At 41.5% G+C, this 15,718-nt stretch overlaps 1 protein-coding gene across 1 annotated transcript; it reads right to left on the bottom strand.

Annotated features, from left to right (window-relative positions):
* Positions 1-297: 297 nt before the first annotated feature.
* On the bottom strand, positions 298-7,884 carry sec14l1 (SEC14-like lipid binding 1). The gene is made up of 16 exons (XM_087809511.1): positions 7,686-7,884; positions 7,502-7,572; positions 5,188-5,337; positions 4,949-5,080; positions 4,665-4,793; positions 4,437-4,596; positions 4,260-4,369; positions 4,000-4,189; positions 3,417-3,505; positions 3,271-3,341; positions 3,038-3,209; positions 2,409-2,543; positions 2,157-2,291; positions 1,835-2,086; positions 1,603-1,772; positions 298-661 (listed from the first exon to the last, which is right to left on the bottom strand). Exons 2-16 carry the CDS (start codon positions 7,562-7,564, stop codon positions 556-558), a joined length of 2,064 nt encoding a protein of 687 aa, XP_087665637.1. The 5' UTR covers positions 7,565-7,572; positions 7,686-7,884; the 3' UTR covers positions 298-555.
* Between the last annotated feature and the right edge of the window lie 7,834 nt (positions 7,885-15,718).

Raw genomic sequence — 15,718 nt, 5'->3', positions numbered from 1 at the left:
AAATGCTTTTTACGTGGACGATCTACTCGTGGATCTGTCTGGGGAGGTCATTAGAACAATCAGAGAAGAGCCTCAGGCAGAGTAAGCTGCCTTTAATATTTCCGGACTAGAGAAACGGAACAACAGCTCATGCAAGTTGAAGTGTTGGCTGTAATTAATAAAGAGGAGCTCTAGTGAAGGTCGTCTGTCCCAATTAGGTGCGTCAGAACTGATCAAGACCCTGAATTCATAATGATCGACATCGTAAACCCTGTGTAATTTAATAATAATTTATTAGTAAAAGATAATGAAACGCTCTTTACTTGTATATGCTTTAATATTTTACAAAACAACATTATTTTTGACACAAACAGTCACGAACAAGGAGAAACCGCCTAAAAGTGAGTATACCACCATCTGGTGGTTAGTTGTTGAAATTACAGTAAGTGAAACTACATATTAATCCATTAATTTGCCAAACACAGTTTTTAATTAACGTTTTACATACAATTTTATCTCTGATGTAAGAGAAACAAAAAAGGCACAAGGTGAAGGTGAAACTGCACTTTGACGATGCTACCTCGAGATGGTGGAGCTGGACTGTGATTGGACAGAGGACGTCGTGGCACAGCTGAGTTGAGAAAAACTGCTATGACTGGACTCCAGACTGGTCACGGAACCCCTGAAAACAAACATTGGAACTTTAAACTCACAACTCAAAAATAAAAAATAAAAACTAAACTTCGTGAACAATATTAGCATGAGGTTGAAACACATGAACATATTATAGCAAGAGAAATCTGGGAGTAGGTGGAACGTGAACGACTTCGAGTTCTCACTTCATAAAATATAGCCTTGTGTCATTTTAGTGTATGTGGTTTAAATAGTCAAAAACAAATTAACTAAAATAATACAATGAATTAAGATAACAGCACATAAACTGTACGAGTGAATACATTTTAAATGATGTTGTGAAATGCATTACAATGGTATTTTGCTCTTTCAAAATAAATGTAACTGCATCTCAAACTAAAAAACATGAATCCAGAACTGATCATTACATGTTTTTTTTTTGTTTTTTTAAAGGAGTTTAACATTTACAATTTACAATACATTTTTTTCAATTACATTAATTGTTTAGCTAATGAAATGGTGATAAGATAATGAAGTGAAAAAAGGACTTCCAGAAGACTTTAAATGATTTCATTATCTTGTCATCAACACAGTAAAAGTGTGCTCCTCAACACTAGAGGGCAATGTTTCACTTATAATGTATATAACGTCCAACTTGATTTTACAAATAATAATAGTAAACGATAAGCGTTTTAAGTGACTGTCATGAGATTTTTTTTTCTCCATGTAATACTAATTAAATGTATGTCTGATTTGAAAAAGAAAAGTTTATGAATCAACTTAAATGTTCTATTAAAATAATCGTTATATATAATATGGCATTTCTGCAGACACAGAGGTTTGGAGGTGAAAAAAGGAATAAAAAGTGTTAAAAACAATGATTTTTTAAGCATTCAGGTTTGATTGACAGCCTCAGTTGTCATGGAAACTAAATTATTGATCCTGCATTAGTAGGATTGTTCAAATGTAAAAGCAAAAATTAAAACTGACCTGAAGTCATGAGAAGCCAGCACCTCAGTGTAGTACATGATTTTACACTTGTGGAACGAGACCTGGAGCGAGGCCAGCACGTCATCCAGACTGGAGGCGGGACAAGCCACGGAGCTGCAGAAGCTCCACTGGAGGATGTAGAAGCCGGGCCAGCGAGTGATGTGTGAACCCTGGTCGTAACAAAGGGTTTACAAATGGATTCTATGCAGAATAAACTGTTGTAATTCCTCACCTGAATGCTCTCCCCGTCCTTGCACGTGAGCGCCTTCTCCACCATGCTGTAGTCCTGCCCCAGCACCCAGTTCTTGTCAATCAGCTGCGTGTTGACCCCCCCGATAGATGGGATCCCGTGAGCCACCACAGCATCTTTCTTGGGAGGCTGGGGGGCTCTTTTAGAATGGTAGATTTTAAAGGTCACATCCCCTTTAGACACATCGAAGTCCCAGGTGATGACAGAGGACGCTTCACTGATCTCCACCAACATCTGCAGGAACATTTAAAAGCATGTTTGCCTTCATTTCTAATTTAGGGGCAACACCTGAAACTAACTTTACCTCAAACGGAGATCCCTTGAAGATACTGGCACTTTTATAAATGGAGTCGGTCAACAGGCGGTTCTCCTCGCTCTCCAGCTCTTCAGCTGTCCTGTACAGAGACTTGGGAACAGTCCCGCCCTCTGGGATGTCACACTGCAGGGAAATAATGTCAGGAAATAATTAGTGAATTGAGAAGCTCATGTCCTTCTAATGAAACAAAACATCAAATGCGTTTGTTTAGAATGGTTACACCGGAAATGTTCGTCTTACCATGCTGTCTCCACCCAGAAAGTCTGGTATGATGGCTCTGTCAATGTAGTTCTCCAGACCTCCGGGACCGTGGTAGTCGTGCCCAGCATAGACAAGGAACTTTGTGCGGGTGTTCTCATCAATAAGAGGACTGACCTGAAGGATAACGTATAGAAGGTGATTCACATCCATCACGTGAACTGTGATGTGATCATTGGTAGATATGTTAGAGGCAACACATGTGAAACATGCTGCCCAAGATGTGTTGAAAAACTACATAAATACTAGAATAAAACTATCAAGATCATATTCGATCACACTAAAATAGGATTTGTTACTAAGACAGATAAAATGATCACAAAAAAATTACATTCAAATCAGACTTGTAAGTACACAATAATAACTATAATGTACTAAACATAAGAAACTAATGGAACTTGGTTTTATAACTCTTAATTCTCAAAGAAATCAAGTTTTTGGTTAACTTTGTCAATCTTATTTCAATATAATATTTTTATTTTCCTGGACTGAGCAAGCAAAGAGACATTTATGAATATAAATAAAAAGATTGAAGTGCAAACTCTCAACACGATCGCTGATGTCATTTCCCTGATATATTGTTAGTTAAGAAGATAAAAAGTGCAGCGTACCAGGGTCCAGAGTACAGGGAAGACCCTTGGTGCCCTCAGGATGAGAAGACGGCCAAGAGTTTCGGGGTAGTTTGCTTCCACCACCTCAATAATCCTCAGCAGGGCCTTCACTCCAGGCCTCCACAGATGTCGCATGTTAAGACCCTCCAAGTCCAGAAGGCAGGTCCAACAACTGGTTGTTAAACAGGCAGAAGGCTTAATACAAAGAAAAGTAAGGGAAGTCGTTTCTCTACCTGATCGGTCGACCGAAGACTCTGGTGTTTTCTTCACAGCGCTGCAGCCCCTCCTCAATGATGGTCAGAACCTGAGTCACAGAAGGAAACCATTAATGCAGCCTTTGATTCTGACTTCACGCACATGGGTGGGGATGTGTTCGCACCTGTCTCAGTAGCACCTCCTCGGTCAGCGCTCGCAGCAACCCTTTGGTGTCCATCTGTCCGAGTCGCAAGATGTAGAGTGGACGACCATCTATAAACACACAACCCCGTCAACAAATCTAGAACGTACCTTTTTGAACAGTTGCCCAAAACGACTTCAGTTATTTCACTATGTGGCAGACTTAAGGCCCAGGGCTCTTCAAGTGGCCGACAAGAGTTTAATTGACTATTAGTGTACTCCAAATTAAAACAAATACTTGTTTCAAAAAGCCCCACAACAGTCTTTGACACCCCTGTTCATCCCCATTAATGCTTTCAGCACTGCTAATTCAACAACTGATTTCACTAAACAAAAGATTGCATTTACAATCAGTACTGCGAAAAGTGAAGATAGAGACACGAGGAGGGATTCGACAACACTATACATCTATCATAGTTAAAGTTGTTGCATCCATTTATGTCGTCAGTGTGTGTGCAGGCCTTTGTTTCGATTGTCGTTTCAAACACAATCAATTCACTTTTCATTTTTTGTTCAAATGTAAAAAGATTGTGACCAGATGTGTCGCCTCAACAACAGTAACCTGCCTCTGTCATGGTGGTGCCAGACTCCTGTGTAGTAGTCCTGGAGCAGCTGTGGGCGCTCCCAAGTGTCCAACAGGAAGTCCACCTGATGCTGCTTCCTCCAGGTGAGCGACTGGCACAGGAGCTCTCTGGCCTTATCCAGATTGAAATCTCTCGCGCTCAGAAAGCGGAGAACATGCTGGTCTTTAGGAATCTGTTGTACATCGAGGTTCATTATGAGAAAAGAGATGTGGCCCAGCAGTGTTACACAACTCCAGTCTGACCTTGCCCTTGTGGGATTCCTGCAGCCAGTGGCGCAGCCGGATGAGACAGCTCTCCTGCAGAGGCGTCAGGTCGCCAAGGTAGCGTCTTATATAATCAGCATCCAACTTGTCTGCAGAAGACAGACACACAAGGATGATGTGAAACCAGCTGTGAGAAATATGACAACTGACACTGACCATCAGGTGAACCGGCCAAAACCTCTGCAGTTCCTGTCAGATCGGCGTGCACTCTGCTGGCTGAGATGGCTTTGGTTTTAGATGAGGCCTTCCAGCGAGGTAAATATGTCACTCCCTCTTCCTCCAGCTCTCTGAGGTAGAACTCAATAATTTCCTTTCCCTGACGAGAAAACCAGATTATTGTTTCCTACCAGTCAAACAGGAGAAATATTATCATGTTCTGCAAACCTTCTTGATGCTGCTGGCGTACTGCTTCATGGCAACCTTCTCTGCTGTGCTCTCGAAGCCAAAGAAGGACTTGATGTCCAGACTTGCAGTCTGTTCGAAGCAGGTCCAGTCCTCATTCTCCGGGTGAACCTGTGGATCCAGGATAGATTCAGTCAATAAATGAAGCCCTGGTCTAAATGGAGTATTGACTGATGGTGAGGCAAACCTTGCTCTTCACACACACGTCACCTTCAGTTATTGATCATCTCATCTTCAGTGAGTAATTAAACTTGAATTTCCCTCACCGTGTAGTTGCAGCACTCATGCACCATCACTCTGCTGGAGAAGGTTTCGTTGCGGACTTCGATGTGGAGCGTTCTGTCTCTACGGTTGAGAGTGTTTTTCTGGATGAAGTAGAGGTAGTCCACACCAGCAATCTGCCACAGGCAACAGTCATTGTAACTCATTGTTCATTTATTGTGTTGTTGTGATTTCATTTTTATACGTGGCTCTTAATGTTCCCAAGTAATTTTGAAGAAAATACCCGCTTAAGAAGGCGTGGTGCATCGATGTCGATGGTGCAGCGTCTCTCCGTTACCAAGGTGACTCCATCTGGACTCTGGTTTTCACTGACGACCTCACTGTCCACAAACACAGGAATCAAATGGCACTTCGGGAATCGTCGGACGTACGCCTGAAAAACAAAGAAAATTCCCTTAGTGGGGTGTTGAGGCATCCGAGTGTGTGTGGCTGGAGTTCTGCAGGCACTCTTTGTCTTGAAGCATTCCAGTGGCACAGTGCCAGCAACATAGCTCCGAGGATCATTGAGTCACTCAGCACTTTTCCACACCAAGGTGGTGGATAAAATATAAGATTAAATGGCAAATTAGAAACCACTCCACTGTGTTTCTCTTCGGATGCTGGCTAGCTAAATGAATGTAGACAAGGAGAAAGATCCACCACACATGTTGGCGGACTTTTTTTCTTAGCCGACGGTAAACCCAGCCGACGGTGGTTGAGAACTGAGACCCTCAAAGTCGATATCATAGTGAGTCCTGCAACAGCAACATGCTAAATAAAACTGAGTTTATTAACCCTTCAAGAGCAGCTATGATATGTTCTACGGGTTGTAGCGAACACTAGGAGGTGAAGAAAAGCAGCTGAAAGACTATTCTTTCTTTCTTTACAAGAGGTTTGATGAAAGGTTCCAAAGTCTGGTTCCATTACCTGCAGAGATGTCAGATGTATTTCCAAAAAAGCTTGATGGTGGAAAAGAACATGCAAAGCTGATTTCAGACTTAATAAGTCACAGCCGCAGTTTTGCTCTGCAGAGCAAAGTTTCTCTGTAGCATCACGGTCTTTAACCTGCTTTAGGAAATGTTACGTAAGACTCTGAGTTTAATATGTAACCGACCAAGACGGAGAACAGCCGGTGCAGCTTGTGTAAGCAGACCGAGGCAGGCACATGTTTGCTTTGCTGCTGCCACTTTTTTTTCTTTTGTCCATCCATCTTCTACAATTTTGTTGTAGATCTATGCAGCATGATTAAGTTCACTGTTCTCTTACGAGATTAACAAATAACAGAATACAACATGTTATTTTAGTCGTGTGGGGACACTTTTAAACTGATGTGGGTTTGTATCAGGTCAACTGTATAATCTGCAATCTGCTACTGCAAAATGTTCTAGAAGAGAATGACGTGGCATGATGATCAACATAACAGTTCACGTGATTTTAGAAATGTATTTAAATATGGTGATATTTCCTCCTCTGCTGGCTCTAGAGTTTAGAAAGAGTGGCATCCTGTTTGGGTTCTTTCTCTGCTCAGATATGCATATCCTTAATAGTAAGTCATTTGTAAAGCGCCTTTCTAGTCCACACTAGTCTGTCTAGAGCTTAAAAAATTACTTTTCAATGATGCCTCTGAACAGTTGAACAGTTGTACCAGACATGTTAGTAAAAAATGTCTTTGTGGCGAACAAACATTATCACCCTGACACTAATACAGCCTTACAACCATTCCACTTCACATTTTGAATTCAAATACCCTTGTTACATTGTTTAATATCTAGATTTTAATATGTAAATTGAACATAATGAAATAAATGTATGTTTTTAATTTATACAGAATTGTTTTAATACGACCAACCATAACAACTTAGTTATTAAACCACTATCTCACCGTCATCACATTGATAAATAATACATATTTTAGATCAGACAAGAAAAAAAAAAAAACGTATACAATAACAGGTTTTGGCATTGTATGTTATTGGGGAGCTTCAATATTGATACTATGGACTAACAATCAGTATATAATAAATAAAACATATGATAGCAATCATTACCATAAAAAGAAAAGGTTACTTTCTATTCAAATAATTTAAAGATATGAAAGAAATGTTCTGAAACAAGATAGTTTGTCACAAGAAGAAGAAGGTTATTTATTTAATAATGATTACAATAACTGTAATGATCACACAGATAAGAAAAACTAGTGAGATTTGTTGTGTATTCGGTAGACTTCAAATAAAAAAGCATACGGGTGGAAGAAACATAACACAATGTATTATTGTTATCCCTAATAAATTAAACTAACAATTATAAACCTTTTATGGATTAAATAACAGTATATTTTCAATTCGTAATAGTTATGATTTTGCTTCTATTGTAATGATTACAGAAAATGATAATAACATAATTCCCAAAAGTTATTTTGAATACAAGAAGGAAGTTTTAATACAGTTTAAGTTTTTACATTTTAATGCATTACGTCACTAAACTGAGGAATTATTAAAGTTAGTACAAACTTTGTTGTAGTTTGTTTACAGTCCTCAACTTGAAAACAAAGCACTCACCGCCATTATTAACTCAAAGGGATGTTTGTAGACCCGAACCGGAGACTGGTACTCCTGCACCATGGCTGCTGCTTCACATATTCAAACACATAGAATATTATTATTATTATTGTGTGACAAAACAAAAGCAGCTGAAAGTGTCTACTCAGCCATTACATAACACCGCTATCTGAACTCGACTTACATCAAGTCCAAGGCTCCGCACGAGAAGACAAACTGCTCCGGTATAAGTAAACTTAAGTCAGTCGGAAGATAAAAACCTTCGTTGGTATGGCGACTGTGAGGTGCTAACAGATTTGTCTGTCGGCCATCATAACATTTGACGGAAGAACAAAAAGTTTTCTTCTTGATAACTGTTCAAGAACAGATCAGCTGACGTCTTTGTGACGTAAGCTCCGCCCTGTTTTTTTGCGAACAGGAAGTTGGTCTTTCAGCATAAAAGCCTCCATCCAAACTCGACATATGTAAAGTAAGTAAGTAATTTTTATTTGTATAGCGCTTTTCCAGAACAGGGTCACAAAGCGCTTCAACAATATTCAATAAAGTATATATTTTAAAGATGAAGATAAAACTGATAACACAACAGGAGTTCCAGAAAATCAAGGAAAAGCCTGAACAAATAGAAACGTCTTTAGATGTTTCTTAAAGGAGTCAGTAGATCCATCAAGCGCAAAGAGAGAGGAAGATCGTTCCAAAGTACTTTCATTAGAAATCAAAACGTATATATTATTTATCGGTTAAATACTTCTGTTGAGTCGTGGTGGATGCGTTTTCAATTGACACAACTTTATTGACACATAGCGGTGAACAAAACCCAAAATGAAATATAAATACGATTTCATCGCTTATTACACTTAATACAACGTTATGTTTTATTTACTAAATGTAACATTAAATTGTTCGATACTAATAAATGAATAAAATTAAATGCTTACAATAACGTTTGAATTTTATATAATAAAGGGAAATAAATGTGAGAGGCCTGAATTAGATCGCTCTGATCATTCAATTTCTGTTCCTTTGCTACCCATCATATTATAAGGTTCTACGTCATTTGGTGCTCCGCCCTCTAATTGGTTCGCTACTGGTTTACCCTTGATGCCCTGCTTCGTCTGAGAAAGATTAATGAACTCGCCGGCCGCTCTTCCTCCTTTTCAACTCAGCGAGAAAGCTCCTGACAGAAGATTGGCAAGTGATCTGATGGCAGAGATGAGTGAAATCATGAACATTGAAGTGGATAAATGTGTAAGCATGACGTGGGATGTGGAGCGGGGAGTCACACACGCTCTCTGTTTTGTTTGTCTAGCCCCGGATCACGCAATGGCGGATTGCGTGGCCTGCCGATCGCTTCCCGAGAACATTCGACAGCACCGGGAAGCGTTCAAGGCCTGTCGACCCACGCCGCCTCGTCTTCCCAGATTATGGGCCGATTATGATCAGGAGGATGACCGGTGGTGTTAGGAAACAGATCCTAACTCTCTGTTTGGACCCGAGCAGGGGGGGGGGGTAGCGGAGAGGGGAACCGGGCCGGTTTCTCACTATCCTCTTGAAATCCTCCCACATGGAGGTCGAACTCCCCCCAGAACCCCCAGTTGGGATTGGAAAAGGAGGAGATCTGGGAATATATGCTAAGAGGGTCTGCCTCTTCCATGGCTGTTGGGCCTACTGTAGCAACCTACGGATCCTACTGCTGTGTGGATGGGGTGGACTGGAGGTGCGGGGCCTTGGAACCCTCGGACGCAGTGCGGGCGGCCCTCGATCCTGGAGCTCTGCTCTGGCCAGGCCGCCCTGTAGCTCTGCCTAGGGCTGAACACAGGTTGACAACGATGTTGTTCAGTAAAGCATATACGGGGAGGATGCAGTTGGACTCCCTTGCAAAAAACATGGCTCTCCTATGCGGTGCGCTCGACAGGATTACGTTCGAACTAGATGAGCTGGGACCAGCAGATGGGGGAGAGGTCAAGGCCACTGTGGCCGCCCTCCTCAGGATGTCGCAGGCATATGCGATCCTGGGAGGGGGCCCCGCGATGCTAGACAACTGGGCCACTGGCATTTGTGGTTAGATTTAGCCACAGCTCTGCCGGAGAAAGGTCGCCCGGCGCTGCTGGGTGGGCCAGTAACGGATGCGGAGCACATCCAGGAAGCCACCACAACAGCAGCAGCAGAAGAAGAGACGGCGGCAGCAGCAGCGGCGGCAGAAGGGAAGTCAGCACCGGCAGCAGCAGGAGCCGGAGAGCAAGCAGGGGTTCATGGTGAACCTCAGCAAGAGCGCTCTTACTCCATTTCAGAAGCTAGTTTACCTAGGGGTACTGCTGGAAGGATGCGTGTTCCTCCTGGACACTCATATCCAACCCATTCTCCGACTGACAACACAGTTGCTGATTGCTCGACGTTGTGTGACGACAGCAGGAGCTGTTATGTCCCTCCTGGGGCTCATGGCAGCGGCTCACACGGCGGTGCAGCTGGGCTTGCTGCACATGAGGAAGCTAGACCCCAAGAGGGACCAAGGTCGGAAAGTGCACCTTCCCACTCGGGCTTTGTAGGACATCCATTTTTGGAACTCCCTGGTCAAGCTTCCACGAGGTTGCGTCTTTCATCCCACTAAGGTGTTCACAGACGCATCTCTGACAGGTTGGGGAGGCACCTCAGGTCAGACCTATGCCAGCGGGGACTGGTTAACAGACACATCAACTGGCCAGAGTTAAAAGCAATTCACAACGTCCTGCTTCACCTCTCACGCCAACTGTCACAGTCCAACGTCCTAGTACTGTCAGTCAGCTCCACCGCGGTGGCGTACGTCAACCGCCAGGCTGGAGTCAGATCCCCAGCTCTTCTGAGTGTGGCAAAAAAGATTTGGCGGTGGGCAGATTGTCATCTGCTCTCGCTCAGAGCTCACAGCAATATAGTAACAGACAGACTGTTGGGGGGGGGGCTATCCAGGGCGAATGGGTTCCTAGATTTGGTCTTGGTTCGGTCATCCGGTGGCGGACCTCTTCGCCAGCAAGGAGAACTTCAAGTGTCCTGTTTGGTTCTCCATCAGGGCCTCGGACTTCCCCCCACTAGGTGTGAATTGGTGCAAAGCCCTCTAACCACGTCACCCAGCTGCAGCCTTTTCTCAGCTGAGTTTTCAGTAGGAGGAAGTGCGGCGTGGATTCCCCACCTTTTATAGGAAGTGGCCTCGACCCAGCTGGGTGGCAAGCTCATTAAGCTTTCTCAGACGAGGCAGGGCCTCGAGGGTAAACCTGTAACTAAGCAGTTAGAGGGCTTTGCACCAATTTGTAGAACCTGAAGTTATGAAACCCATAACTCAGGGGTTATTCTATTTATTTAGAATGTTTTGCCTCTTGTATTGTTGTGTACAACTGGTTCACATAGGATGGTGATTTATTATGTTCTTAAACAATCCCGATTCGTTTATGATACAAACCTTGTAAAATAATGTTGTTGTTTTTTTATATTCTAGGTGGGTTCTTACATTTCTCCGCCTATCCCATTAAAAGTGAACATTAAACATTAACTACATTAACATTAATATATAATATTGAATGTTTAAATTCTTCTTGGTCAGATATAAATTGACAATTAACACAATTGAATTTTATTATGGGATACATCATTCAAGTTCTTTAGAAATATGTACGTATGTATTACAGAAGAGTGAAGGCCCTCAAAGAGAGGTATGTACCTTCCTCAACAGAAACATGAAAGTAATCAACTTGATATTCCACACTAAGCCCACAGATATGTGGATTGAAATCTTCTGTGTGCTATTGTTGATATTGAGACTGATCTAATTGGGCTCGACAAAAGCCTACAAAGCCCTGACCTCCAGAGAGTCTTCAGAGAGCACAGTCAGGGGCCATCTTGTGCCACAGTGTTCCTCAGGAAGTTATCCTCTTTAAAGTAAAGAAGCATTGGATTCTGGTGTTGTCCTTGGTATGGTGTTGAGGATCCTGAAAGGATGTACAGTTTCTGTGAATGTGTCTGGATGGTTGTTTTTTTCATTCAAAACTGCAACCCTTGAAATATACACCAGGGACAAGTCTGCTATAAGTCTGGCTTTGACTAATGTTGGAGTGGTATCCATTGTTGTCTGATTTTAGGAACATTCTGCTGTGTTGAGTATCTATGCCACTGATGAGATCGCTCTCTCTCTCGCTCTCTCTCTCTCTCTCTCTCTCTCTCTCTCCATATACTGTATATATATATATATATATATATATATATATATATATATATATATATATATATATCTTATAGAGTTTTTTCCCACCAGTAACAATTTTGTTATAAGTAAGTACAGACGACTGACATGTTTCAAATAATGAATCAGAATTTCATCATTCTTCAATAGATATGTTGGTAGGTGTGATGATTCAGAATATAAAATATCTTCAGGCAAAATCTTTTAATGTTTATTCATACAATCATACACACCATAAACTCGTGTATGTATAGTGTCTTGTCTAAAGTGGCCACACGGTGTCCTCAGTCAACCGCTGGTAAATCACATGGGTTTAACGTAGATTACACTTTATGATATCATATGGTATGTTTGTACTATTCAACTATTACAATTGCAGTGGAGATTTACATGACAAAGCTCTAGTACTTTTGTGATAAATGATATTTCTATACATTGTTGTTGTTGAATGCTTACAAGCCATTGAAATAAATACCAAAATACCCAAATAAACTGGTATAGGCTCCAGCTCAGCCCATAAGCGGAATCATGCCTGACTTCATTCATGATGAGCAGTTACATATTTGCCTTCATTCCTCAAACACTTTAGTTCTCCACTCAAACACTCACACAAGTCCAAAATCAGAAACCTATATTTTGAGGCAATTGCCCATTTTTCTTTCTCACTGAAACGTTAGCCGTGGACAGAAATTCTCCAGTCGATTTGAAAACTGGTGTCAGAGCTGAAGTGTTATTATTATAGTCTATTAAAGTTCAACTAATGTGTTGATTTAAATGTAGCTTAAATAGATGTTGGACCTCTATTGTACTCATCAGTATGTGTCTGTTTGTACAAAACTCTATTTTCATTGAAATATTTACATTACAAAATGACCTTAAGCCCAACCCACTGAAAACACTGTTATTCTGGAGATTCAATCTTGTTTATGTAGCCCGCGCTCTGACTTTACTCTGCGTTGTGTTCAAGGACAGTGGAGTGTGTCCCTCGAAATAACCACAGGAGTACCGGAGTGGATCTTTTGATGGTGGCGAAACCATTTAAAAAAAATTTTTTTTGCGATCACTCCCGTTAGAAAGTTCCACAGAGCTACCGCAAAACAGCGTCATCCCTTGACGGGTAGTCACACAGGACATAATAATAAATTCACATTTTAATTGCAGGTAAATAGTGTCACCTAATGGCGAAACCTATTCACTCGGTTACATTTACGATAACCACACCCACACTGGTGCGATTGGTCAAGCATTGAGGTTTGTCATTAGTTGTCATCAATCCCCAGATGTTTTGTACCTGAAAAACCCTCGCATAGATAAGACACTTTCTGATATGACACACCCCTGCAATGCCAGCGTTCTTTCGCTAGAGGGCACGCTTCGGCACATTGACTTTTATTGGGTTTTGGTGTATTTCTCTATATTTACATGGTCTACTGAAGAAAGAATTGATCATTTTATCCATTTTCTTCTGTTGATTTCCTTTATGGAGGTTGCAGGGGGCTGTAGTATTTATCCCAGCTTCTTCGAGCGAGAGGTGGGGGATACCCTGAACAGGACGCCAGTCAGTCACACAAAGACATGCAAACATTCACGCTAACACTAACCTTGATGGCGTTTACTTGACATAGTTTTTGATCCAACACACCTTTTCTAAAACATCATTCTTGAAAAACGTTACAATTCTAAAACACAATGTAAAAGGATAGCTGAAAATGAGAAATAATGAATAACCGCAGTAGGCAATGAAACTGAAAATATTTACCATTATTTATTTATCTAAACATAATTTAGATATGGGGAATATATATAATAATAACTTCTATACAAGATTTCTTTATTAACAAGATGCACAAAACAAAACAAAAAATCTAAACAAAAAGAAGAAAAAACACTGCAAGAAAACGAAAATAAAAAAATCCAGGTTGACACAAACCATGCTAGGCCAGATTAACACAGCGAAGGGGGGGCGCACATTAGGTCACCTTAACAGCTTCTTTCATTAAAATATAGAGCAATGAAGTCCCAGCCAGCCTCACTGTAGTCACATTCTAAGGTCAGGTGAATACATCAAACGCTGGGACTAACGTCAGACTGAGCCTCGGCAGCTTCCCCCTCCCTGATAAACGATTTGTTCCGAGGTTCTCATCGTTTTAAGGTTTTTAACGGGACATCAATCATGACAAGGAAGCTGAAAATTAGCTCCTCTGAAGTCACAGCAAGACAGAAAATCATGTTTCAGCCCAGAAGCGGGAAAAAATAATTAGAGCGGCGATAAATAGATTCTACAGCTGAAGTGAAGAGGCTGTGGGTAACAGCAGAGGAGCCCGAAGATAAAGGAGGTGATAACGGCTCCTTCATCATCACTCTCTTCTCTCTGTGTGAAGATGTCAGACAATATCCAGACACATCCGACCGTCGACAACAACAACATTCAGCAGACATTGAATATTCTCTTGCATGTTGCACATCCGATGGCAGTCGACTGACCGAGGGGAAGTTTTAGAGAGCTGCCGGCCAAACCAGCCCACTTTGATTCTAACTTTCCTTTCATCCCTTTTCCACATGGACTTCTTTGTCTCTGTTCTTACTTGCTGGCGATTTGCTTTTGGAAAAACAAAAAAGTTGTGCGTGAAATCTAAAGGACATGCTGATTATGACCTCTTGTGTCATGGCTGTAGGAGCTACATCTGCCATCTGAACTCCAGCAACTGCTTTCTGTCTGCAGTGGTCAGTAGCTATCAAAATGGTCTTTCAAAAAAAGGGAAAGTGTTATGTCATCCAAATTCAAATTCATTTGGAAAATCAAACTGGAATTGAACAACACGTTGCAATGTTGCACTAATGGCTACTTTAGTGAAATTCAGTTTAGGAGTCATTTTTATTACAGAAACATTTTACTATTTACACTTAACTTTCTAAGAAGCCTCATGTCACACTGAACCATTTTACTATCTTTGTGTTTGGTGCAAGCATGGCAATTAAACAAACGCAGAAACATTCTGAGAAATCTCTTATTACCTTAAGCTATTACTTGTCATGATCCTTTTAAATTCCAATATCTTTGTTTGCTTACCGTATTTGCAACACTATAAGGCGCACTTAAAAGCCTTTAATTTTCTCAAAAAACGACAGTGCGCCTTATAATCCGGAGCGCCTTGTATATATGAACATTACCTGGTGGGTGACATGTTTACAAACACTTTCCTGATTCTACCGACTGAGCCGACACGCCATGAGCGGAATTACGTCATTGCGTCATCACGGGGTGGGATTAACGACGAAGGTCACATCATGGCGGACGACTATGGAGTGATATTACTGCCACCGGTTTAAGCGAGTGTGTCTTGGTTGTCGTACACTCAAAATCACACTGTTGCACGCTCAACCAGTCATACACGTGCGTTCAACATGTCATACACGCTTGCTCTAGCTTTCATGGTCAGGCTCCTCCTTACATCACTGATCTGATCCAGCCTTACACCCCAGCTCGGGCTCTGAGGTCTGTGGATCAGAATCTACTGATGGTTCCTCGCACATGGTTCAGGACCAGAGGAGAGAAATCCTTCCAGGCTGTTGCTCCTAATCTTTGGAACGGTCTTCCTCTCTCTTTGCGCTTGATGGAGTCTACTGACTCCTTTAAGAAACATCTTAAGACGTTTCTATTTGTTCAGGCTTTTCCTTGGTTTTCTGGAACTCCTGTGTTGTTCTCAGTGTTATCTTGATCTTTTAAGTATATACTTTATTGAATATTGTTTTGATTGTTTAAGCGCTTTGTGACCCTGGTCTGGAAAAGTGCTATACAAATAAAAATTACTTACTCACTTACTTACTTACTTACTTACTCTAGCTGTCATACACGTGCTCAACTTCACTGCTGTTCACTCAACATTCGTCTGCTCACAACACCAGTCTCGCGCGCTGCTGCTTGAATCCTTTTAAACATCATTTGAACATCGTTACCATGGGAGTGAACGGAGTCGTCAGTACGCTTAATAAAGTTTGACTTTATCTGACCG

Source organism: Callionymus lyra, chromosome 15, assembly GCF_982586985.1.
Source record: "Callionymus lyra chromosome 15, fCalLyr1.hap1.1, whole genome shotgun sequence".
Classification (NCBI taxonomy): Eukaryota; Metazoa; Chordata; class Actinopteri; order Syngnathiformes; family Callionymidae; genus Callionymus; species Callionymus lyra.
The sequence above is the reverse complement of the archived record's forward strand: the minus strand, read 5'-3'. Positions and strand labels throughout refer to the sequence as shown.